We start from the raw sequence: 27,461 nt of genomic DNA, 5'->3' as shown, positions 1-27,461 counted from the left end.
CGTTGTGTGGCACAGAACGTGCCCACCAGGCTTCCGTAGAGTCTTCCACATTGCCTCATCTCCTTTGCAGTTAGCTGGGGTTCTTTTGACGAGTGCTGGCCAATGAAATGTGAGCAGCATCAACAAGTGTCACTTTGAAAGCGACTGAGAGTTAGTTAGATGATACGCCGCCTCCATCTCTCTTTGCCTCTGTCATGGCAAACTTGAAGGTTATATGTTCAAGATGGCAGTTAAGCCCCTGAAATTCAGGGGATTTGACTGATGTGGCAGCATAGCCTAGCTCATTCTGACTAATATAGCTTGCTGTGCGTTCTGCTAGAAATGCCTGAATGTATCTCTCAGCTGACTTTAATGGGCTTAATCCACAGGTGCATTGGCTCCTGCTTAAGAAAGAGACTTAGGGTCTTCCCCGGTGGTCCAGTGGCTAAGATCCCACACTCCCAGTGCAGGGGGACCGGGTTCAATCCCTGGTCAGGGAACTAGATCCCGCATGCTGCAACTAAGACCCGGCGCAGCCCAATAAATAAATAAATACTAGAAAAAAAGAGAGAGAGAGAGACTTAAAGATGTCTTAAGACTTCTAATAATTTGGTGCATCCTCTTTCCTCACCATTCTGGAAAATGCATGAAGTTCCAAGGAAGACAGTCCTGTGGACACATGGCTGTGGTGGTTGCAGAATGCACGTTTTGGGTGCCACCTATACATTGTCAGGAGACTGGCCAAATCTATCAATATTTCCAGCAGAATGTAAGGGCAATAGTTAGACATTGCCTTCCCTCATGTAAGTAAACTTTGATGAGTGAAATCAGCAATTTAGCAGTTCGAGTCAGAAACCTAGGAGTCATTCTTGACTCCGCCCTGTCCCTCATGGCCAAATCCAGCCTGTTGCTTCCAAATGGTTCTCAAACCTGCTTCCCTTCTCTCTACCAGTGAAGTTTGCCACTGTCGTGGCAAACTTGAAGGTTGTGTGTTCAAGATGGCAGTTAAGCCCCTGAAATTTGGGGGATTTGTCTGATGTGTCAGCACAGCCTAGCTCATCCTAACTAATATAGCTTGCTGCGCATTCTGCTAGAAATGCCTGCCACCATCTTGGTCCAAGCATTGGCTTCTCTCATCCAGCTTACTGTCAGCAGCTTTGTAACTGGTCTTTCAAGGTTGGGCCAGTCTCGGTGCATTCCCGCCCATGTCATCTGCTTAGAAGCCACCGTATCCTGGCACCCTCCACCACCTGGCAGTCCTCCTCTGCCCAAAGCTCCTTCAGCCTTCACATTTCAGGTCTTCAAGGAAGCCTTCACGAACTTCTCCGCCCCCCATCAGTTGTACACACACTGTGGTTTTCTTTCCTAGCAAGTAACACAATTGTGATTAAATAATTATTGATTTAATGGTTGATCTTCTGCCAGACAGTGAACTCCTCAATGGCAGGGAACCAGATGCAGTTTTCTTTGCTACACTTTGAGTGTTTCCTAGGAATATGTATCCAGCTCCTTTTTAGAATAACTCTCAGGGGACACAGATGACACTTGGTTTCTCCTGTCGAGATGAAACAAAATTTGTTGGGGACCCTCAAGAGGAAATCAGAATGTGGTTTCCTATAGAAAAACCAAGTTGAAAATGGTGGCCAGGCATAGTGCGATTGTGACTTTATTAAAAAATAAGATACATCCTAACGACACATTTCTGGGTGGTACATATCTAACAGAAGAGAAGAACTCACACCGGCCACACTGGAATGGAAACAGTGGTTTCGATTGCGTGCTGGGCAGACTGCTTCTTGTTGTTTGTCCACATGTTCTATAATGTTTATTTTCTATAATATAAATGTGATTTTATTTCAAGCAAGTGCAGTAGGAGATTAAAGATGGGGCTGTAAGTCAGAAGCCTTCTCCCACTTTTTGTGTCTCCCTGCCGGCCGGCTCAGGCCCAGGCAACAATGACTGTACATCCAGGGACCCGTGCACACGAGCCCCAGACCGGACCTCAGCTGTCCTCTGCTGCACGTGGCTGCTGGCTTGCCCAGAGGGGCCCTTCCCTGAGCCTCCTTCCTTTTGAACCGCTTTTACTGCTACTGACTCAGCATTGAGCCTGGAACTTTCCTCAACTCTTAGTCACGTGAACTGGCTGAGAGAAGCATCGCACCTGTGGCATTGAATTGAGGCCTTGCTGTTGGAGCCCTGAGTGCATACACTGGGTAGGTAGATATTTGTGGACTGGACTGCTGCATTACGGGCTGTATAATATTTGTTATGCGGGAAAATGTATGTTCAGTTCCCAGTCGTCAACTTACAGACATATTTTTGGAATACAAGCCATAAATTATCTTTTAAAGCCATCTAAGTATCAGGCTTTTGAGATAGGTACTGTTTAAATCCCGGTCAGACAGTGTAGGCGGGAGAGGACTGAACTCTTGAAAAGCAAGCTGGAAAACTTCCTGTTTCCCAGTCCCTTGAACAGGTTTTGAGCTGTTGGCTGCGACAGGGCTTGGCAAAAATGCCTGGCGGTTATAGGGGCTTGGTTGGTGGTGGGGAGTTGTAGAGCAGAAAGGAGTCAAGCGGCAGACCTTGGCAGGAAGCAGAGTTCACTCAGGAGTTGGGGCTGCGGGAGGGCAGCCCAGGGGCCAGGCAGAACTGGACACGGAGGGGCAGGGCGAGAGCGGGAGCATTCGATGTAGATGATTTTTTGTCTTCTCTTCAATTTTTTTATGATGGAAAATTTCAAGCACGTGCATTACGCAGCTTCAGCAGTTATTAACATTCTGCCATCTTTATTTCTTCTTCACCTCTACTCACTCCGCACCCCGTACTTGATTATACTTTTCACCATTGTTCGTGTAAAAATGTACTTACATTGAAATTCACAAATCTTAGTTGTACACGTTTGAGAAACGACTAAACCTAGGTAAGCAAATCCTATCACAATATAGTTTCCATCTGCCCAGAAAGTTCCCTTATGTCCCCTCCCACTCATTCCCCTTTCCACTCCCCTTCCTGGCCCCGGGCCGGTGACTCTTACGCTGTCACTTTAGATGAGATTTGCCTTTCCTAGACTTCTGCGTAAGTGGACTCAGTGTACTCGTCAGTGTCTGGCTTCCTTCGCTCAGCATTCATCCGTGCTGTTGCTGTTATCAGTAGCTTGTCCCTTTTTAATGCCAAGTACTATTCCATTGCATGAATATATCACAGTTGGTTTAACCATTCTCCTGTTGAAGGACACTTGGGTTGTTCCCAGTTTGGGGCTATTATAAATAAAGCTACTGTGAACATTTGTATGTGGGTCTTTTTTTTTTTTTTTTTTTTTGAGGGGTACGCGGGCCTCTCACTGTCGTGGCCTCTCCCGTTGCGGAGCACAGGCTCCGGACGCGCAGGCTCAGCGGCCATGGCTCACGGGCCCAGCCGCTCCACGGCATGTGGGATCCTCCCGGACCGGGGCACAAACCCGTGTCCCCTGCATCGGCAGGCGGGCTCTCTACCACTGCGCCACCAGGGAGGCCCTGTGGGTCTTTTTGATGGCAAATGTTTTTTATTCCTCTCGGGTAAATACCTAGGAGTGGAATGGCTGGATCAAAGGGTAGATGTATGTTAAACTATTTAAGAAACTTCCAAACTTTTTTTCAAAGTGGTACCATTTTATATTCCTAGCACCGACGCACAAGAGTTCCCGTGGCTTCTTGTCCTCACCAGCACTTTGTATTACTGAGCTTTTCTATTTTGGCCCTGCTAGTTGGGGGGTGTGGTGGTTTCTCATTATGGTTTTAAGTCACCTTTCCCTGGTGATCGGTGATGTCGAGCACCTTTTCATGTGCTGTTTAGCCATGCAGACATCTTCCTTTGTGAGATGTCTGTTCAAGCCATTTACCCGTTTAGTTGGGTTGTCATCTTATTATTGAATTAGAAGAGTTCTTTATGTATTCCGGATTCACGTGCTTTGTCGGAAGTATATTTTGTGAACATTTGCTCCCAGACTGTGGCTTGCTTATTCATCTACTTGTGACATTTGATGAGCAGAAAATTTTAACTTTGATTAAATCTAATTTAGGCTCTTTTCCTGTTAAGTTTGCCTTCTGTGTCCTGTCTAAGAAATCTTTGCCTATGTCCAGGTTGTGGTTTTGCAGCTCCTCTTCTACGTGTTCTTCTGAAAGCTTTATAGTTTTAGCTTTTACATTGAGGGCTGTGATTCATCTCAAATTCAGTTTGACACAGGTGACTTTGGATAAACCAAATCTGACACCTTGCTTCAAACATCTGGGAGATGGGTCTTGCCCCAGGATGAGTACTCCAGGGACTTGGAGTCTAGCTGGCAGGACCATGGTTGCCTCTCTTTCATCTCACCATCCAGGAACGTATAAGAAGTGCACGTTGTCCTTTAGGCAAATTGCCTTTCTGCCTTCTGGAGTAAAAACTGACAAAACAGATCCGTGATGAAACTTTACCAACATGTGTTCCATCATTGTATCCCACTGCGCCCAGCAATACGAGTGGCAGAGGGGAAAGGACATTGGCTTTACGGATCAGGTTTTAATTTCTGCCCTGTCATTTATAGGCTGTGTGACCCTGGATAACTTAGTTAACATCTCTGACCCCCATTTAAAAAACCTGTAGGTAGAGATTCAAGCAAGTGCCCTGAACTTAGTAAGTGCTCAGTAAATGTCAGTCCCCCACGTCTTTGCCTTCCTCTTGCTCCCAGCAATAAACACACCAGAACCTCAGTATGGAAGGAAATGTGCTCTGTGTAATAGTAAAGACTGGGGGCTCAGATCCTTTGGATGATCATCATGTTGTAGGGTCGTGTTATAGTTCTACAGTTGGTTAAAAAAATTTTTTTCCCTAAGTTTTGAGGTTGGAGATCCATGCTAACTCCATTCCTGGTCCTGTGCTGCAGAAAGGAGGTGAGAAGGCACAAAATCCCGCTTTGTGATGAGCTCTTGATTTTTCCTTTTTATTGAGGTATAGCATATATACAGGAAGGGGTACAGTCTTGTGTGCTGCTCTATGACTTTTCACAAACTGTACACACCATGTAACCCAGCACGTGGATCAAAAAAGACTAGTGAATGCCGACAGCACCTCAGAGTATGATCGCTTCTGTTTGCCAGCCTGGCCAGGAGTAATAACTATCTGTCTCTAGAGACTTGTTTATTCATATAAATGGAATCATGTAATGCTGGTTCGTTGTGACTGTCTTCTTTCACTTAATGTGTTTTCAAGATTCATCCATGTTGTGGTATATATCAGTACTTCATTACTTTTTTATTGCTGAACAGTATTTTGTTGTATGGATATACCACATTATATTTTTCCATCCTTCCGTTGATGGGGTTATTTCCAGTTTGGGCTGTTGTGAATAATGGTACAAGTTTTGGCATGGACTTGTGTTTGCATTTCTCTTGGGTATACACCTAGCAGTGGGATTTCTGGGTCATATGGTAACTCTAATGTTCTTTTAAAAGTTTTTTATTGTGATAAACACATCATAAAATTTACCATCTTAACTGTTTCTAAGTGTGCCGTTCAGTAGTGTGGTACATTCATACCGTTGTGTAACCAGTCTCCAGCACTTTTTCATCTTACAAAACGAGAACTCTATACCCATTAAACCATGATTCCTCACTCTGCCCTTCCCCCAGCTACCAGTAACCACCATTCTACTTTCTGTCTCTGAGTTTGACTACTCCAGGTACGTTTTGTAAGTGGAATCGTACAGTGTTCTGGGTGTGTGTGTGGCTGGCTTTTTTCATTTAGCATAATGTCCTCAGTTCATCCATGCTGTAGCATGTGTCAGAATTTCCTTCCTTTTTAAGGCTGAATAATATTCTGCTGTATGGATAGACCACATTTTGTTTATCCATTCATCCATTGATGGACACTGGGGTTGCTTCCACCTTATATTTAACCTTTTGAGGAACTCCTTTCCAGAAAAATTTTCCAAAGCAGTTGCACCATTTTACATTCCCATCAGCAGTGTGTGAGCATTCCAATTTCACCACATCCTCACCAACACTTGTTATTTTCTGTCTTTCTTTTTTAAATTATAGCCATCCTAGTAGGTTTGAAGTGTTATCTCATTTTGGTTTTGATTTGAATTTCCTTGATGACTAAGGATGTTGAATGTCTTTTCATGTGTTTGTTGGCCATTCGTATATCTTTGCAGAAATGTCTATTCAAATCCTTGGTCCTTTTATTCAGTTGGGCTATTTGACATCTTGCTGAGCTGTAAGAATCCTTTATGTAATCTGGAGACATAATCCCTTGTCAGATATACAATTTGCAAATATTTTCTCCTGTTCAGTGATTTATCTTTTAACTTTCTTGATGCTGTTCTTTAACGCATGAGTTTTTAATTTTGAAGTCCAATTTATCTGTTTTTATCCCATCTGTGCTGTTTCCTCTAAGTTTTTTTAGTTTCTTATTTATCCTTTCAGTGCTTCTTTATGTCCGTTGTCAGCAAGCTACAACCTGCAAGCTGGCTGCCTTTATTTTGTAACGAAAGTTTTATTGGAATGCATCCATTCTCCTGTGGCCACTTTGGGGCTACAGTGGTGGAGACTGTGGCCCACAGAGTCGAAAATATGTACTATCTGGCATTCTTATTCTCTCTTTCTTACTCAGAAGGTACCAGACCAAATACAGTTTAACCAGGACACCTTTCCAAATCAGAATATGGGAATCTTCCTTATTCTTCTTTATAGCTGAATAGTACTTCATTGGGTGGATGTATCATTGTTTATTCTACCAATACCTTTTTTATGGGACACTTGGATGTATAGTTTTTTGCTACTAAGCTGCGATGAATAACTTCATACATGGGCCATTTAATACATGTATGGGTGTATTTGTGATTAGGTAGCCCAAAGTGGTATTTGTGAATTAAAGAATAAATGCACCTGTAATTTTGGTAAATAGTGTCAGATTCCTATCTGTGGGTTATACTGTTATCTTTCTTTACAGCCTCACTAACAAAATAGGTTGCCAATATTTTAGACTCTTGTTAACCTGATGGTTGAGGGATGATATCTCAGTTAGTTTTAGTTTGTATTTCTCTTACTCTGAGCGAAATTGAGCATATTTCCCTTTTTTTTTTTTTGAGCACTATCTATCCATAACCCTCTCCCCTTTTTTCCTATTGGTTTATGGGTCTTTGGGAGAGGGTCTTGATTTCTAGGAGATCTTTCTCTTTTTTTAAATAAATTTATTTATTTATTTATTTATTTTTGGCTGCATTGGGTCTTCATTGCTGCGTGCAGGCTTTCTCTAGTTGCGGCGAGCAGGGGCTACCCTTCATTGCAGTGCATGGGCCTCTCATTGCGGTGGCTTCTCTCATTGCGGAGCACGGGCTCTAGAGCGCAGGCTCAGTAGTTGTGGTGCACAGGCCCAGCCGCTCCACGGCATGTGGGATCTTCCCGGACCTGGGCTCAGACCCGTGTCCCCTGCATTGGCAGGCGGATTCCTAACCACTGTGCCACCAGGGAAGTCCCTAGGAGATCTTTCTGCATTTGAGCCTAAACCCTTTGTCTTTTTTCTGTTGTTCAGACTGGATCATTTCCATTGAACTGTCTTTAAGTTCACTGACCCTCTATCATCTCCATTCTTCTTGTGAGCCCCTCTAGTCAGTTTTTTCTTTTGCTTATTAAAATTTTTGTTCCTAAAATTTTCATTTGGCTCTTTAGTTGTTAAGACTTTCTATTTTTTCCATTCTTTTCAAGAGTGTTTACCCTCACTTCTTGGAGAATTTTTATAATAACTGCTTTAAAGTCATTGTCAGATAATTCTCATGTCTGTGTCATCTTGTCATTGGAGTCTGTCGATTGTCTTTTCTCATGTGAGTTGAAATTTTCCTGTGTCTTTGAATGCCAAGTAATTTAGGAGCCTGTCCTGAGCATTTTGAATATTATTTTATGAGATTCTGGCCCTTGCTTGTATCCTATGGAGTCTGTTGATATTTTTGCTTTAGCAGGCAGTCGGCCTAGTTGTTTCAAGTTGCCAAGGTCCGTTTCAGTTGTGGTGTCAGTTCTGATTTCAAAGTCCTTATAGTGCTGTTCAGCTTTGTGCTTTCTGGTTTACTGGGGCTCCCTTTTCAGTCCTGTGGCCAGTTATTCCATTCGGCCTCATGCTTCCGACAACTGGGCCCATGTCTGAGGCCAGGCATTCAGAAGGAGAAAAAAAAGCAATGGAGATTCACCGCCACCACCTTTGGGACCACAGCTCCTTCAATTAGAGCAAAAGATTCCCCTCTCGGAGTTCCAGGCACCTGTGGGCCCGCTCTGCCACTGACTGTCTCTGCTGTCACCACTGCGGGATTGCAGGGTGCCTGGGGGTGCAAGAGGACAAGGAAGAGGAAGACAGTAGAGAATTCCCTCACTCTCTCTGAGCATTAGGAGGCCCCTTTCCTGCCTTTTTTTTTTTTTTTTAGAGGGTTTCTCCTGATGCTCTCTATGTCCGCACCTAACACCCAGTTCTGGGTTTCCGGCTGCCTTTAGGCCAGGCTGGGGGACACTGGGGGAAAATGTGAAACTGGCTGTTGATTTGGTGGTTCTCTGAAATCTAGTCGTCTTCTCCAGGCTGCTTGCTACCACTTACTTTTCACACTCCTAAAATAGCTATTCCATCCACTCTAGTTTTTATAGCTGCATTCATGGAGAGACAGGGTGGGATGTATTTATTCCATCTTAACTTGGAACCAGAACTCAAACTTGTACCATTAAGTTTTGAGGTGATTTTTCCACGCAGCAGTAGTAACCAGAATATAATAAAATATCTCTGCCTCTTATCAAGCTTACCAGTAAGCAAAAATAGCCTCAATGCCAGCTGCATTGTATCAGCCCAGTTGTGACCATACCTGACACTCTGACTGTTAAGGTTGGGGGGCAAAAGAAATAGAATAAATGGAACAAAAGGAGATGGTTGACATGATAAAGGTGCTTGATTGGCCTCCAGCGTATGCCTCTGGATATGTTGGTTGTGAGCTGGGAGCAAAGAGCATTTTGATGTTTAGAATGACCATTGGATTGTCATTGGATCTCACAAGGCTAAAGTTTCAAGACTTGTGGGGTGGGTTCATTAAAAAACGTGTTCTCTGTCCTGAGAATGAAAACCTTGCATCCAAAATACTTGTCCTTGCTAAGTAATTTTTGTAAAGCCTGTGGCTAGCGAGGCATGCTTGATGCAGATCATAAGGTCTGCATATTCATTTTCAAAGAACCACCTAAGAAAAAGGAAATGGGTACATGGGGGGGGGAAGGAAATTAGAAGGGTTAAAGAGAAAGAAAAATGGCCCTGTATGTAGCAACGAGTCACCACCATCACCACCACCACATGAACTCAGTTGCCCTCCACAGGCTGTGGGGATGGACACCACTTGGGAAGCTTAGAGCGCAGAATGGGTGAAAACTCAGCAAAAGGCCCGGCGCCTAGTGATGACCTTGAAGGAGCAGCTGATTTTGTTAAAAAGAAAGGGTACTGTTGAAGCAGATGTAAAAGCCAAAGGTCCTCTTGTGTTGACTGGTGGTCATTTTCATGAGACGATTAAGAGAACGAATTAAGAAATTTCCTACAATTTTGCCACTATATACAGGAAAGCTCAGCAGTACCCTCGTCACAGTTTGCAGTGTGCAGTAGCACTACATCAAGTTCTCTTCTCTAAAGCTGCCCACATCTTGAAGGTGATGTGTGACACAGGACTTTGGGAAGAGGAGGTCATTAGCTGCTGGTTAGAAAAGCCTTTAAGAAATACGTCGCAAAACGTTTGCCAAAGAGAGTCATGTCAAAGCGGATCCCTTTATAAAAGAGTTGAAGGAAGCTGCCGAAGATGAAAGTATGAGGTAGTGTAGTCAAAGGCTCCCAAGGAACCCGGAGGCGAAACTGTGAAGTGTGACATCACGGATGATGATGACGATATCGTTACCATTTGAAGTGATGAATGCACCCTAATCTGCAGTATAATGCTGCACATTTTTGTTTTTGTCTTGTTAGTTGGAAGAGCAACATATACGTGACTTAAATTATGCTATACTTTATATCACAAATATTTCACTGTGTTTGGTCTGAAATTAAGCCCAGTGAATCCATTCACCTCTGTGAGTAAACATAGTTTGCTTATATATGGCGTCTTTCTTTTGGAAAAAACTGGTAAATGGACATATCTCAGTCGTACTTATAAAGTATAAAAATGATTTATTTTTAGGTCATTCTTACCAAAAAAGATACTAGAAAGCAAAATATGGGGGACAGGATATAGTTTACTGATGTCCCCACTCTCTCCCAACCACACTCCCGGTTGAAACTTAATACTCCAAGCAACTAGTACCCATCCCACGTGGCACTTGGTAAGGATTTGTTGACTTCCTGACACTGAATTCGTAGGCTGTCTCCTCCACTTCACAGGTTCTTTCCGTTGACCTGCCCGCAAGTATGTTGGAATTGAGCAGCAGTGGATGAAGTAAGGTCTAAATTCTGGTAGGAGTTAGTAGAGGTGCCTCCTGTCCAGTAAATCTGGGCTCTGTGGTTTTTAGGTAGCTTTTAGATGGCCAGTGTTGTCATAAATCCAATCAGATTTTTTTTTACAATGTCTTTAGCAGGAAAACGGTTCTAAAATCTAGTTGTTTTCATTTAGGCACAGCCAACCTTACTTATATTCATTATTTCTTATTTTCCGCTGGGAGCGAGATAGGCTTACAGATAAGCTGGAATATATTTAAGGACCGGCATGAGCCAGTACAATCTCAGGATTACTATATGGTAAATCATTTGCCATCATATCGTTTCACTGACTAATGCTTTGCTCTGGAAATCAGATACTTTTAAACCACAGTAGAGAGTTATAATTTTACTTCTTTTAAGACATTTCAATAAAATAATGTCCAAAAGTTTTTAATGAACTAAAATCCTATACATCATCCGTCTTTCTTGTTTTATATAAACATGTAGTGAGATCATTATAATTGATTCTTAAATTGTTTGTTTGAAGGGCACTTTGCTTTTAAATTCAGATACTTTCCTGCTAAGAATAGATTTTTTTTTTTTTTTTTGCGCCGTACGCGGGCCTCTCTCACCGTTGCGGCCTCTCCCGTTGCGGAGCACAGGCTCCGGACACGCAGGCTCAGCGGCCACGGCTCACGGGCCCAGCCACTCCGCGGCATGTGGGATCTTCCCGGACTGGGGCGCGAACCCGTGTCCCCTGCATCGGCAGGCGGACTGTAACCACTGCGCCACCAGGGAAGCCCAAGAATAGATTTTAACCTTGGCTTTTTGCAGTCCCTGATGCCATATCACTCACTTCTTAAGGTTTGTTCAGCCAAGATAGGTAGAGGGTGTATGTGGGGTCCACGGTCAAGGAGTACGGTCTAGTTTATGCAGGCTTTTCCCGAGACTGGCCTGCATCAGAGGGAACTAGAAGGTAATTAGAGCACAGGGTGCATTTGTCAATGAAAATCTGAATTTGACCTCTTCCTTTTTTTCTGTGATCTGTTTGCCTAAGATTGATAAATAAACTGTTTTGCCCCTCCCTCCCCCTGGTGGCTCAATTTCAGAAAGTGAGTCCAATAAGTAGTAAGCCTCATCTGGGCCCTGGGGAGCACAGGACTCTGCCATGTCCTAGCTATGTGAGCTTGGGCAAATCTGTTACTCTCTCTCTGCTTCATTTCCCCACCTGCAAAGTAGAGCCAGTTACCAATGCTGCCTGCCTCACAGGGTGGTTCTAAAATTCAACCAAGATGTCTATGGAAGTGTTTTGTAAATGGCAAAGGAAGTGACTGCTGTGATGATTAAAGCTTTTAGGAAATTTATAGCCCCTTTAGGGAAAAAAACTCAATTCTGCATATAGAATAAAAATTCCAATCTGGCGTTTTATCATATTTATCATTTATAATCTACTAACTTAGTGTCTTAAAAGTTCTAAAAGTAACCTGGTCAAATATTGTGGTAGAAATTCTGCAAGCAGGCTCAGTCAATTGGCCCAAGTGACAAATGTCAGGCAAAAATGTCAACTTTGGGTTTGAGGTGTTTTTACAATTGAACATGTGTTACTTGGAATTTTTTTTTGAGTGGCAATATCAATCTGTCCTGTTTTTTTAAATTTTATTGAAGTATAGTTGATTTACAGTGTTGTGTTAATTTTAGGTGTACAGCAAAGTGATTCAGTTATACATATACATATATCAATTCTTTTTCAGATTATTTTCTCACATCAGTTATCACAGAATATTGAGTAGAGTTTCCAGTGCTATACAGTAGGTCCTTGTTGGTTATCTATTTTATAGATATAGTAGTGTGTATATGTTAATCCCAATCTCTTAATTTATCATTTCCCCCATGTTTCCCCTTCTGTAACCGTAAGTTTGATTTCAAGATCTGTGAGTCTGTTTCTGTTCTGTGAAAAAGTTCATTTGTAACATTTTTAAAAATTAGATTCAACATATGAGTGATACCATATGCTATTTGCCTTTCTCTTTCTTCATTTAGTATGATGATCTCTAGGTCCATCCATGTTGCTGCAAATGGCATTATTTCATTATTTTTCATGGCTCGGTAATATTCCATTGTATATATGTACCACATCTTCTAAATTTTTGGCTGCATTGGGTCTTCATTGCTGTGCAAGGGCTTTCTCTAGTTGCGACGAGCAGGGGCTACTCTTTGTTGAGGTACGTGGGCTTCTCATTGTGGTGGCTTCTCTTGGTGTGGAGTTATCAATATGTATGTTCCTATTACCATTTTCTTAATTGTTTTGAGTTTGTTATTGTAGGTGTTTTCCTTCTCTTGTGTTCCCTGCCTAGAGAAGTTCCTTTAGCATTTGTCGTAAAGCTGGTTTGGTGGTGCTGGATTCTCTTAGCTTTTGCTTGTCTGTAAAGGTTTTAATTTCTCCGTCGAATCCGAGTGAGATCCTTGCTGGGTAGAGTAATCTGGGTTGTAGGTTTTTCCCTTTCATCACTTTAAATATGTCCTGCCACCACTCCCTTCTGGCTTGCAGAGTTTCTGCTGAGAAATCAGCTGTTAACCTTGTTGGGAGTTCCCTTGTATATTATTTGTTGTTTTTCCCTTGTTGCTTTTAGTATTTTTTCTTTGTATTTAATTTTTGATAGTTTGATTAATATGTGTCGGCATGTTTCTCCTTGGATTTATCCTTTATGGGACTCTCTGTGCTTCCTGGACTTCATTAACTATTTCCTTTCCCATATTAGGGAAGTTTTCAACTATAATCTCTTCAAATATTTTCTCAGTCCCTTTGTTTTTCTCTTCTTCTGGGGCCCCTATAATTCGAATGTTACTGTGTTTAATATTGTCCCAGAGGTCTCTGAGACTGTCCTCGTCCTCAGTTCTTTTCATTCTTTTTTCTTTATTCTGCTCTGCAGTAGTTATTTCCACTATTTTATCTTCCAGGTCACTTATCTGTTCTTCTGCCTCAGTTATTCTGCTATTGATCCCTTCTAGAGAATTTTTAATTTCATCATTGTTTGTTTGCTCTTTAGTTCTTCTAGCTCCTTGTTAAATGTTTCTTGTATTTTCTCCATTCTATTTCCAAGATTTTGGATCATCTTTACTCTCATTATTCTGAATTCTTCTTCAGGTAGACTGCATATTTCCTCTTCATTTGTTAGGTCTGGTGGGTTTCTGCCTTGCTCCTTCATCTCCTGTTGTTTCTCTGTCTTCTCATTTTGCTTAACTTACTGTGTTTGGGGTCTCCTTTTTGCAGCCTGCAGGTTCGTAGTTCCCGTTGTTTTTGGTGTCTGCCCCCAGTGGCTAAGGTTGGTTCAGTCTGTTGTGTACGCTTCCTGGTGGAGGGGACTAGTGCCTGTGTTGTGGTGGATGAGGCTAGATCTTGTCTTTCTGGTGGGCAGGTCCACGTCTGGTGTTGTGTTTTGGGGTGTCTGTGGCCTTATTATGATTTTAGGCAGCCTCTCTGCTAATGGATGGGGCTGTCTTCCTGTCTTGCTAGTTGTTGGGCATAGGGTGTCCAGCACTGTAGCTTGCTGGTCGTTGAGTGAAGCTGGGTGTTGGTGTTGAGATGGAGATCTCTGGGAGATTTGATATTACGCGGAGCTGGGAGGTCTCTTGTGGGCCAGTGTCCTGAACTTGGCTCTCCCACCTCAGAGGCACAGCCCTTGATGCCTTGCTGGAGCACCAGGAGCCTGTCCTCCACACAGCTCAGAATAAAAGGGAGGAAAAAAAGAAAGAATGAAAGAAGAAGATAAAGTAAAATTTAAAAAAGTAAAATAAAATAAAGTTATTAAAATAAAAAATAATTAGGAAAATAAAATTTTTTAAAGTAATAAAAAAAAGAAAGAAGAGAGCAATCAAACCAAAAAACAAATCCACCAATGATAACAAGTGCTAAAAGCTATACTAAAAAACAAACAAACAAAAATGGACAGACAGAACCCTAGGACAAATGGTAAAAGCCAAGCTACACAGACAAAATCTCACACAGAAGCATACATATACACACTCACAAAAAGAGAAAAAGGGAAAAAAATATATGTATTCTTGCTCCCAACGTCCACCTCCTCAATTTGGGTTGATTCATTGTCTATTCAGGTATTCCACAGATGCAGGGTACATCAAGTTGATTGTGGAGATTTAATCCGCTGCTCCTGAGGCTGCTGGGAGACACTTCCCTTTCTCTTCTTTGTTCGCACAGCTCCTGGGGTTCAGCTTTGGGTTTGGCCCCGCCTCTGTGTGTAGGTCACCTGAGGGCGTCTGTTCTTTGCTCAGACAGGACGGAGTTAAAGGAGCAGCTGCTTCGGGGACTCTGGCTCTCTCAGGCTGGGGGGAGGGAGGGGTGCAGATGCGGGGTGAGCCTGTGGAGGCAGAGGCCGGCGGGACGTTGCACCAGCCTGAGGCGTGCCATGCGTTCTCCCGGGGAAGTTGTCCCTGGATTACGGGACCCTGGCAGTGGCGGGCGGCAAAGGCTCCCGGGAGGGGAGGTGTGGATAGTGACCTGTGCTCGCACACAGGCTTCTTGGTGGCGGCAGCAGCAGCCCCAGCGTCCCACTCCCATCTCTGGGGTCGGCGCTGATAGCCGCGGCTCGCGCCCGTCTCTGGAGCTCCTTTAAGCAGCGCTCTGAATCCCCTCTCCTCGCGCACCAGGAAACAAAGAGGGAAGAAAAAATCTCTTGCCTCTTCGGCAGGTCCAGACTTTTCCCCGGACTCCCTCCCGGCCAGCCGTGGTGCACTAGCCCCCTGCAGGCTGTGTTCACGCCGCCAACCCCAGTCCTCTCCCTGCGCTCCGACCGAAGCCCGAGCCTCAGCTCCCAGCCCCCGCCCGTCCTGGTGGGTGTGCAGACGAGCCTCTTGGGCTGGTGAGTGCTGGTCTGCACCGGTCCTCTGTGCGGGAATCTCTCCGCTTTGCCCTCCGCACCCCTGTTGCTGCGCTCTCCTCCGCGGCTCCGAAGCTTCCCCCCTCCGCCACCCGCAGTCTCCGCCAGTGAAGGAGCTTCTAGTGTGTGGAAACCTTTCCTCCTTCACAGCTCCCTCCCACTGGTGCAGGTCCCGTCCCTATCCTTTTGTCTCTGTTTTTTCTTCTGCCCTACCCAGGTACGTGGGGAGTTTCTTGCCTTTTGGGAGGTCTGAGGTTTTCTGCCAGCGTTCAGTAGGTGTTCTATAGGAGTTGTTCCACATGTAGATGTATTTCTGATGTATCTGTGGGGAGGAAGGTGATCTCCACGTCTTACTCTTCTGCCATCTTGAAGCCGTATATTCTTCAGTTTGTTGATGTGGTGTATTACACTGATTGATTTGAGGATATTCAGGAATCCTTGCATCCCTGGGATTAATCCCACTTGGTCATAGTGTATGATCCTTTTAATGTATTGTTGGATTCGATTTGGTAGTATTTTGTTGAGTATTTCTGCATCTCTGTTCATCAGTGATATTGGCCTGTAATTTTTTGTTTCTTGTGGTATCCTTGTCTGGTTTTGGTATCCAGGTGATGGTTGCCTCATAGAATGAGCAGAGTTCCTTTCTCTGCAATTTTTGGAAGAGTTTCGGAAAGATAGCTGTTAACTCTTCTTTAAGTGTTTGATAGAATTCACGTGTGATGCCATCTGGTCTTGGACTTTTGTTTGTTGGAAGCTTTTATTTTTTTGTTTGTTTTATTTTCTTTATTATTATTATTATTTTTGGCTGCATCGGGTCGCAGTTGAGGCATACGGGATCTTTTGTTGTGGCGTGTGCTCTTCATTGTGGCATGTGGGTTTCTCTCTAGTCGTGGAGTGCAGGTTTTCTCTCTCGTTGTGGCACGCGGGCTGCAGGGTGCGTGGCCTCTTGTAGTTTGCAGCACGTGGGCTGTCTTGTTGAGGCACGCAAGCTCAGTAGTTGTGGTGCCCAGGCTTAGTAGCCCTGTGGCATGTGGGATCTTAGTTCCCTGACCAGGGATCAAATCCCCGTGCCCTGCATTGGAAGGAGGATTCTTTACCACTGGACCACCAGGGAAGTCCCTTTTGGAAGCTTTTAAATCACTGTTTAAATTTCAGTACTTGTGATTGGTCTGTTCATATTTTCTATTTCTTCCTGGTTCAGTCTTGGAAGGTTATACCTTTCTAAGAATTTGTCCATTTCTTCCAGGTTGTCCATTTTATTGGCATAGAGTTGCTGGTAGTAGTCTCTTAGGGTGCTTTGTGTTTCTTCGGTGTCTGTTCTAACTTCTCCTTTTTCATTTCTAATTTTATTGATTTGAGTTCTCTTTTTTTCTTGATGAGTCTGGCTAAAGGTTTGTCAATTTTGTTTATCTTCTCAAAGAACCAGATTTTAGTTTCATTGATCTTTTCTATTATTTTCTTCATCTCTATTTCATTTATTTCTGCTCTGATCTTTATGATTTCTTTTCTTCTACTAACTTTGGGTTTTGTTTGTTCTTCTTTCTTTAGTTGCTTTATGTGCAAGATTAGGTCATTTATTTGAGATTTTTCTTGTTTTCTAAGGTAGGCTTGTATCGCTGTAAACTTCCCTCTTAGAACTGCTTTTGCTGCATCCCATAGGTTTTGGACTGTTGTGTTCTCGTTGTCATTTGTCTCTTGGTATTTTTCACATTCCTCTGATTTGTTCAGTGATCCATTGGTTGTTTAGTGGCATATTGTTTAACCTCCATGTGTTGTATTTTTGCAGTTTTTGTCCTGTAATTGATTTCTAATTTCAAAGCATTGTGCTCAGAAAAGATACTTAATATGATTTCTATTTCCTTAAATTTACTGAGGCTTGATTTGTGGCCCAGCATGTGATCTATCCTGGAGAATATTCCATGTGTACTTGAGAAGAAAGTGTATTCTCCTGCTTTTGGATGGAATGCTCTATAAATATCAATTAAATCCATCTGGTCTAACATCATTTAAGGCCTGTGTTTCCTTATTGATTTTTTGTCTGGATGACCATTGATGAAAGTGAGGTGTTAAAGTCCCCCACTATTGTGTTGCTGTTGATTTCTCCTTTATGGATGTTAGCATTTGTCTTACATATTGAGGTACTCCTGTGTTGGGTGCATATATATTTACAATTGTTATCTTCTTGGATTGATCCCTTGATCATTGTTTAGTGTCCTTCTTTGTCTGTTGGAGCATTCTTTATTTTAAAGTCTATTTTGTCTGATATGAGTATTTCTACTCCAGCTTTCTTTTGGTTTCCATTTGCATGGAATACCTTTTTCCGTCCCCTCAGTTTCAGTCTGTATGTGTCCCTAGATCTGAAGTGGATCTCTTGTAGACAGCATATATACGGGTCTTGTTTTTGTATCCATTCAGCCAGTTTATGTCTTTTGGTTGGAGCGTTTAATCCATTTACGGTTAAGGTAATTATCAATAGGAATGTTCTTACTGCCATTTTGTTCATTGTTTTGGATTTGTTTTTCAAGGTCTTTTTTTCTTCCCTTCGTCTTTTGTTCTCTTGTGATTTGATGTCTGTCTTTAGTGTTGTGTTTAGATTGCTTTTTCTTTTTTGTATGTGTATCTATTGTAGATTTTTGGTTTGTGGTTCCCATGAGGTTTATTTTTAAATATTTATTTATTTATTTAGGCTGCACCAGGTCTTATTTGTGGCATGCAGGGTCTTTAGTTGCGGCATGTGGACTCTTCATTGCATCATGCCTGTGGGATATAGTTCCCCGACCAGGGATAGAGGCCTGGCCCCCTGCATTGGGAGTGCGGAGTCTTACCAACTGGACCACCAGGGAATCCCCTCCCATGAGGTTTTGATATAGCATTCTGTATATGTACAAGATCGTTTTAAGTTGCTGTTCTCTTACTTTCAAGTGCATTTCCAATATCCTGCATTTGTACTCTCCTCTTCTCATGATTGCTGTTTTTGATATATTTGTGTGTGGATGATTTCCTACCTTTGTGTTTGCCTTTATTGGTGAGCTTTCCCATTTGTAATTTTCTTGATTCTCGTTTTGGCCTTTTCTTTTCCACCTAGAGAAGTTCCTTTAGGATTTGTTGTGAAGCTGGTTTGGTGGTGCTGAATTCTCTTAGCTTTTGCTTGTCTGTAAAACTTCTGATTTCTCTGTTGAATGTGAATGAGAGCCTTGCTGGGTAGAATATTCTTGGTTGTAGGTTTTTGCCTTTCATCACTTTAAATATATCATGCCACTCCCTTCTGGCCTGCAGAGTTTCTGCTGAAAAATCAGCTGATACCCTTATGGGGATTCCTTTGTATGTTACTTGTCACTTTTCCCTTCTTGCTTTTAATATTTTTTCTTTGTCTTTAATTTTTGTCAGTTTGATTAATATGTGTGTCGGTGTGTTCCTCCTTGGTTTATCTTGTATGGGACTCTGCACTTCCTGGACTTAAGTTGAATGTTTTCTTTCTCATGTTAGGGAAGTTTTCAGCTATAATCTCTTCAAATATTTTCTCAGGCCCTTTCTCTCTCTCTGTTCCTTCTGGGACACCTATGATGCAAATGTTGGTCCATTTAATGTTGTCCCAGAGGTCTCTGAGACCTCACTCAGAGGCTCAGGACTCTCACTCTTACGGGAGGACCTCTGCAATATAATTATTTTCCAGTTTGTGGGTTGTCCATCTGGTGGGTGTGGGATTTGATTATGTTCCGAAAGTGCCCTTCCTACCATCTCATTGTGGCTTCTTTTTTGTCTTTGAATGTAAAAAATCTTTTTTGGTAACTTCCAGTCTTTTTTGTCAATGGTTGTTCAGTAGTTACTTGTGGTTTTGGTGTCTTTGTGAGAGAAGATGAGCTCAAGTCTGTCCACTCCACCCTCTTTTCCGGAATTGAGTGGCTGTTAAGTTTGGATGCTTGCTGCCTCTTTCCTCAGCGTGTGCTGGCCATTATCCCACTGATACGGATGTGCAGGCACAGCGGCCCTTGCGCGCTCCCGGGATTGGGGAGTACTCAGCGTTGTTGCAAAGATTAAGTAAGATGACGTGAAACTATCTTGCCCATTTTCCAGCAAACATGTCTTTGTTTCTGCCCTTTTTTCCTTAGCAGTTCACTGTGCAAAAGCTTTGCCCAACCCTGCCTTTTGAATAGGATTTCCTTTCTGAGGTAGCGTGATGAAGTCCCGTGCTGTCCTGCTCAGGACTGGAATCCAGCACGTGTCCAGCATTTCCCCCCTGAGTCACTCAGTAGCCATCTTGCTTCAGTCTGTCCTGTTTTAATGAGGCACCAAGAAAAATCTCCATCCCAACCCTTGGTGGAGCCACGGAGGGGCTCCTTAGTGGACGTGGTGAGGCCAGTGTACAGGTCTCAGCACAGAGCATTGAGAGGGCAGAGGAAAGCAGGAACTCATGTCACCAGATTAAAATTTAATCTACTTGGCTACAGGCTACTCCACCAAGTTGCAGGTTTCCTGTGAAAATGGTCTGCAGGATGGGGGGGCTGCCGGCCTTCATCCCTGCTCTCCCCCTTCCCAGCACTCTCCTTTGTCTTCCTCCATTTGCTTCCTGTCCTTTGTTAACTAATTATAGAAGTCCCCACGCCTTGGAATTAGCATCTGTGTTGCCACTTCCTAGTAACATTAGTAGGAAACATATTCTTTTTCATTTGAGAAGGTAATAGAGTCCAGGGAAAACTCCTGCGGGCAGAATGTCTCATTTATTCAGCTGCAGTGTGGTTTGGACGCTGAGCAGATGTCTCTGGGGACCAGGTATCCATTTGAGATAAATTAACCAGGCTGGTTAGTAAAAAGCATTTCCTCAGCATATACATTTGTCCTTTCTTGAGCAGTAACCTCTAAAGGGTGAATTTGGATATGATAGTCTCCTGTTTAAGCCCTTCATGATTATTTTTTTTTAAATAACGATGAGACATTGATGCTGTGGTTATTTGTTGTTTTTTTTTTTCCTTTGAGTTCTTTTAACGAAACATACTGAAGTATTTGGAGATGAAATTATATGATACCGGGGATTTGTTTCAAAATTATATGGAAGGGGGTGGGGTGGACGGCAGTAGAGATGAAACAAGGCTGGCCGAGTTGATAATTGTTGAGGGAAGTGGGGGCTACAGGGGTTCCATTATACTCTTCTGTTTACTTTTACATATATGTTTATAATTTTCCATAATGAAAATTAAAAAAACAAAAAAACCCCCACACCCTTCCATAGGTTTTCCATTGTCTCAAGCTAGTGTCCAGCCCTCTTAACATGGCCTTCACACCCCTTCACCTGCCTGGCACCTACTAACCCTTCCAGGTTCATCTCCTTAGGTGTTCTGGTCCTGTGAAATGATTTGCAGTGGCCCCAACATGTACACCCCCCTGACCTCTGGCTTGCACTTGCTGCCTTCTCTTCCTGCAATGCTTTTTCCCTCCCTTTCCATCCGCCCATCCTCTCCCCAGTTTTCCTGACTCATATGGACCCTCAGGCTCCAGACAGCTCACATGCTTTCAGCCTTCCCTGACTGCCCTCCACCTGAGTGTGGGTTCGTTGCCCCCCAGGGGTGCCTCTGTCACTGTTCCCCTCATCTTAGCCTTCCCTACCCTGATTGTAACCACTGCTTCCTTCCCGTCGTCTCCGTTGTATTAAACATGGTTTCGAGGAAAGGGATTATGCCTTGTTCACACTTCTGTCCCTGGCACCAAGCACAGTGCCTGGCATAGAGCAGGCAACCCATAAATTAGGGAATAAAAAGGCCCACCCAGGACTTAACAAGGCTCGGTCTCAGGTCTCCCAGTGGTGCCTGGTGCTGATGCAGCATCTCTCTGCCTTTTTGTTTCCTCACGTCCCTATTCACCTCGCCTCTGTTCTGTTTCATTGAGATTTTCAGTGACTTCCTGTGAGGTCACAGCAGCACAAGCATAAGTTTGGGCCCTATTTCCCCAAATTTCTGCTGTACATTGTGGAGAAAGTCCAGTCAAACTTGGAGCTCTGATACTCTCTTGAAAATGACTAGACTTGAAATGGTGTCCAATGCTACCAGGCAAATTTAAGTTTGTTCTTTATTGATGGTCTGTGTTGCCCCTCTGTTTTTTTTTTTTACATCTTTATTGGAGTATAATTGCTTTACAATGGTGTGTTAGTTTCTGCTTTATAACAAAGTGACTCAGTTATACATATACATATATCCCCATATCTCCTCCCTCTTGCGTCTCCCTCCCTCCCACCCTCCCTCTCCCACCCCTCTTTGATTAAAGTCTCTCTAGGACACAATTCCAGGGGCATGTGATCTGTGCCATCCATTTGATGGTGACATATGAACCAGGAGCATGGTGCGGGAATGTTCATTACAACAGTTTGAAATAGGAAAAGAAGAAATCATGTGAAGTGAAAATGCATGAACTTAGAGGTAGACATACAAGTTGGTTGTTTCACACCAAAAACCAGCAAGTCAAAGAATATATACAGTATGATACTATTTATATAAAGTTCAAAGGCATACAAAACTAAACAATATACTGTTTAGGAATTCATAATTATAATAATATATAATATGCATATACAGATATATGCAGGGAACTGATAAATGCAGAGATCAGGATGGAGGCGTTCTCTGGGCAGGAGGGAGAGACGTGATTACGAGGAGGCATGTGGAGCTCTGACAGTACAGATAGCGCTTTGTGTCTTGGGCTGCATGGTGGGTGCATGGTTTTTCATTTCATTATACTTAATACTTTATATATAAGCTAAATATATTCTTTGGATATGATAAATTTCCTAATAAAAATAACATTTAAAATAAATCCACCAGCAATTTTTGAGTGAGACTATGTTCTCAGCACTTTGAAGAAGGAAGAGTTTTTTGGTTTTTAGTTTTTATTCATGTTGCTTTTCTTCCGCAGTTCATGGGGGTAATTTTAATCAAATCATTCCTTACTTCTGCTTTACCTAAAAGGCTGATGGTAGAAATACAAATTGTAGCAGCTCCCCATTGGCGATCATCACAAAGTAGATTAAGTAGATCACCTCTCTCTCCCCCGACCTTGTCCCCTCGTTGTTCATCTCAGACGTTGCCGTGGTGGACATGAGCAATGTCTCCAGACAGCCTTCCCTCTTCTGCCATCTTGGAGTCCGTGAAAGCTTTGACATGGCCAGTAATGTGATCCTGTACCACGACACGGATGCTGACACTGCTCTTTCATTGAAGGTAAAGAGTATTGTCCACCTTCTCCTGAATACTTTGTTTTGGGAAAGCAGTATTGTGTGTTCAGTTGAAATGTACATGTAGCAGAGGAGGTTGGAGAAAAACAAGAAAGATTTGCTTGTGCAGTTCCTTCCTTCCCACCCCAGGTTCTGGCTCACACAGGTGACTTCCTGGCTTCTGTGTGAGCGTATGTGCTAGAGATGTGCGTTTGCAGGCAACTTGAATATTTCTAAGCTCATTGGGGAGGTGAAGGCAAAAACTTCTGTTAGTTTCTGTTGAAGCAAACACAGCACTTTGAATCCTCTATTGGGCAATTTGATCCAAACCTGCACATTAAAAAAAAAAATCTTGGGCTTCCCTGGTGGCGCAGTGGTTGGGAGTCCGCCTGCCGATTCAGGGGACACGGGTTCGTGCCCCGGTCTGGGAAGATCCCACATGCCGCGGAGCGGCTGGGCCCATGAGCCCTGGCTGCTGAGCCTGCACGTCTGGAGCCTGTGCTCCGCAATGGGAGAGGCCGCAACAGTGAGAGGCCTGCGTACTGAAAAAACAAAACAAACAAAAAAAAAACCTCAACTTGGATAATAATAGGAAGATGTTTAACAGTTACCAAAATGGGTAGAAACGTTTAGCACAGATGTAATCAGTATTTAATCTGTCATTTTTTTCTCCCCAGTTTAAAGCCAAGCAAAACTGAAAACTTGTGTGTTCATACACAGCTCAGTAATTATTGAGAATTTTTAAATGTATTTTTGCGAATTTGATACAAGCTTTTTTGGATAACAGTACTTTTAAAAATGCTCCTGTTTGTAAAATGTGAAGGTCAGATGTGAGTTATTACAAAATTTAGCTAATATTAATATTGCTTAATATCTTAACATTAGCCAGGAAATCCTGGTCTATGTTAAATCATTTCAGGAATAAAAGATTAGTTTGTTTACAGCAGTGTTACTCAACCTTGACTGCACTTTAGAATCATTTGGGGGGTTTGTAAATATCCCAGTACTCAGGCCACACCAAGATCAATTATGTCACAATCTCTAGGGGATTTTTTTTAACCTCCCAAATATGCAACCAGAGGTGAGAACTAGTGGTTCAGAGTTAGCTTTCCTGGACGTCATTTCTAAATGTTCAGCTACCTTAGCATTAAAAGTCGCTAGTATATAAATGACACAATTTTGTGATGGCAAATTGGACATTTTTGTTTGTGTTTCTTAAGGTTTAATATTAACCAGATGTTTCTAGGTTCTGTAACAATTTGGGATTATTTCCTGGTAGAAATACTACCTATCTCTAATACTAATACTACCTATGTGTAACCTTTATGTGTTAATATATCACATACACCTTATATAGGTGTGTCCTCTCTCATCCTAGCACAGTCCTGTATTTTAAGAGTCATTCATGTGACAGTGGAAGAAGAAACTGTTTTGCTATTATACTTTATGTTGTAAAATAGTTTCCCAACAGGCTATAAACCAATCTAAATTACTTTAGATATTTAGATTTTTTTTTCTTTTACTGATATTCACTAAAGTGGTTATGCTTAGAAATATTTAGAATTAGAAAATGTGAAAGGGTAGATTATTAAGCTGTATTTTGATGAGAAACATGAAACTAGAATGTATTTTTTCCCAATTCAATAAAATTTTTTTTCTCATTTGTGCATTAGTGAACTCCTCTGGAAAGTCCCATGACCTAGATAAGTTTTAATTTTTAATGATATGGAAAAATACTTCCTAAAACAAATGGGTACTCAGTTATATCTGACGCCAGAAGAAGCGATCTGCACTTGTCAGAAAATAGAAATCTCAGAACACGTAAAACACATTTTACGGGGACAGCTGTTTAATTATGTTTTCTTATTTCAGCAAATGGCTTGCAGCGCATAAATGATACAGTCAAGGGCTGCATAACCATTACGCTAAGTTAACCGACTAAAACTGTTGTCACTGAGTTTGAGTTTGAAAATTCCTATAGTGAATATGTATAAACATAATACCTCTAGTGAGGTGTCAGGAATCGTGTCAGCAACACCCCTTCTGTAGGAAGACTGACTTGGGCGGGGCGTGGCCTGCAGCCTTCACACTGATGACTCAAGAAATGGTTCCAGGCCCGAGGTTACCATGGGCTGCGCATGCGCTTCACTGCTGTCACTGAGAAGGCGAGGTGCAGGGCATTCAGAGCCCTGAACTTGAATCTCAAAATATCTTTGGACAGAAGCATTGCCATTGCTATGGGAAAATCCTTATAACCATATATGTCCCCCGGGAATTCCAAAGCTAACCAATCATGATAAATTTTCCTTAGAACATGAATTTTACATTTCTTCGAGGCCCATTCTTTTTGAAACTTTTTACAGGGGGAGGTTTCAGATGATTAACTCTTGCTCTAAAATGGGTGCCAGATGATGGCATGGGCACAAAGTGCTTACTAGTGCTTATGGAAATTAACTGTTTTGGAAAAAAGCTATATTGATCCTATCTTTTCAGGATATAGTAACTCAGAAAAACACAGTAAGCATTGTATTTTCAGATTTTTAACTTTGTGAATGTAAACATATAAAATGCTTGCCTGAAAATCCCACAGATAGCCAAGTGATGTCTAATTGTACCTGTTGGTTGTGTTTCTAGGGGGGACACCTAGAAACCCCTACCCCTCAAGCCGCCAGCTGGATCAGCCCCACTCAGCTGCCCAGGGTGCAGGGCAGAGGGCAAGGTCAGGCAGGTGTACTTGGTCTTCGTTACACGCTAGGACTTTGAGCCTGCAACCACCCGGCTGTCTTTGAGCTGGGTCGGTGCTCCTATGGACCACCAGGATTCTTTCTGCTGGAGCCAGTGCCTCCATACTTCCCACCACAGTTTCCCTCACAACAAAGAGACATGAACTTACACCGCAGTTAAGGTGGGAGCCTAGCCCAAGGTTCCCTGCCACAAGCTGAAAAGAAGCGGGATGGAATTCCACTTCTTTCCATTTATGTGCTAAGCGGGATGGAATTCCACTTCTTTCCTTTTATGTGCTAAGCGGGATGGAATTCCACTTCTTTCCATTTATGTGCTAAGCGGGATGGAATTCCACTTCTTTCCATTGGATGGAATTCCACTTCTTTCCATTTAAGTGCTAAGCGGGATGGAATTCCACTTCTTTCCATTGGATGGAATTCCACTTCTTTCCATTTATGTGCTAAGCGGGATGGAATTCCACTTGGATGGAATTCCACTTCTTTCCATTTATGTGCTAAGCGGGATGGAATTCCACTTCTTTCCATTTATGTGCTAAGCGGGATGGAATTCCACTTCTTTCCATTTATGTGCTAAGCGGGATGGAATTCCACTTCTTTCCATTTATGTGCTAAGCGGGATGGAATTCCACTTCTTTCCATTGGATGGAATTCCACTTCTTTCCATTGGATGGAATTCCACTTCTTTCCATTTATGTGCTAAGCGGGATGGAATTCCACTTCTTTCCATTTATGTGCTAAGCGGGATGGAATTCCACTTCTTTCCATTTATGTGCTAAGCGGGATGGAATTCCACTTCTTTCCATTGGATGGAATTCCACTTCTTTCCATTTATGTGCTAGTGTCTCCTGACGTGACTTAAAAGGTCCTGCAGTGACACAGTGATAACACCGTTTTGGTTTGACTTGTATCATGAAACCCTCCCCCACCCTAAAATCATTCAAATAAGATCATGTCCTTGGAAATAGTGCCACGGTTATCCTGTACCTTTGAATGCCCCCCACCCAAAAAACTGCCCATCCTCCGAGAAATTGTGACCTAGCCTAAGGACAGTTCTTTCTTCCCTTTGGCCCTCAGCCACTGACCCTTCTAGAAGGGCAGGGCCTCTTGCCTGTTTTCCTAGTCCGGTTGGAGTTCCCAGAGGGAGAGGGTGAAAAGGGCCCAGGAGGTAGAGGTCTCCTGAAGGCTCCCTCTGCAGGGGAGCCGGAGCGTGGCGTGACGCCCCCCCTCCACAGAAGGTCCCACCCTGCAGCTGAGGGGCCCAGGCTTCCCCAGGACCCAGGCAGGGCTCCCTGCCGGAGGTGGAAGCCTTGACTCTCCTCCTCCAAGCCCGAGGATGAAATTCTAGAAACAGAACAAGTACAGTTTATGTCATTACCACTGGAGTGTGGGTTTAATAAGCTGACCTGAAAATAAGGCATCAGGGTGGTTTTCTTGGGAAAAGAAATGGGAAGATTTGTCACTTCATTTGGTCCCATTTACATGATAATACTGCCCACTTATGGGCTCTTTCCTGTTCTTTCTAGATCTTGATTTCTTAAATTACCTCCTTCTTGGAGACAGGAAGCCAGTCAAAGGAGATTGGGCCTGAGGCTGGGAGGCACAGGGCGTAGTCCCAGCTCTGTGTCTTAGTAACTTTGGGCAGTCGTTCCATCCCCCACCCCAATCCTCAGCGCCCTCGTCAGTAAAATGAAAAGGCTGAACTCTGTCGTTTCGTTCATAGATATCTTCCGGCACTCATTGTCCGTGTTCCATATTTGTTGTACAAGTGAAAAGACGTAACTTGGGTTTAATACAAGGAATGTCTAGGAAGCAGTTAATCCTTAAAACAAGAATTACGTTCAGGCAAGGTGCAAGGAAGAAAACTCTTTATTTTTACATCCTGACTGTTAGTTGTGTCGGAGTCTAGAAATCCTGTTCTCGGGGAGACTTAGTGTCATTCTGTTACCATTCTACTACATACCCTCCCTTCTGGTATGTTCTCCCTTGTCTAAACACCCAGGAATTCCTTCACATTCTTGGTAATTCTACCGCAGCATCATTCTCCCTAGGCTTTTGTTTGTTTTTTAGGAATGAACTTATTCTAAACGATTTGGCAATGAATCTCTCTGCTGCATTTGGCATCACTTTAGAACTCTGTGCCCAGGACTGGTTGTCATGCTTGATGGGGTATGAAAATTTAGAGGCATTCAGGAGAACAAAATAAAGGACCAG

The 27,461-nt window shown here is 42.9% G+C and overlaps 1 protein-coding gene across 1 annotated transcript in view; it reads left to right on the top strand.

The window, feature by feature from the left end:
• The window catches only part of MAP3K15 (mitogen-activated protein kinase kinase kinase 15), a gene marked incomplete at both ends in the record, with an annotated part of 154,035 nt that overhangs the window by 21,817 nt on the left and 104,757 nt on the right, over nt 1-27,461 (top strand). Inside the window, 1 exon segment of the mRNA XM_082609190.1 lies at nt 22,374-22,513. Coding sequence (XP_082465316.1) covers nt 22,374-22,513 — 140 coding nt within the window.

The sequence above is a fragment of the Mesoplodon mirus genome, assembly GCF_964341445.2.
Source record: "Mesoplodon mirus genome assembly, chromosome: X".
Classification (NCBI taxonomy): domain Eukaryota; kingdom Metazoa; phylum Chordata; class Mammalia; order Artiodactyla; family Ziphiidae; genus Mesoplodon; species Mesoplodon mirus.
This window is presented reverse-complemented; position numbering and strand designations above follow the sequence as displayed.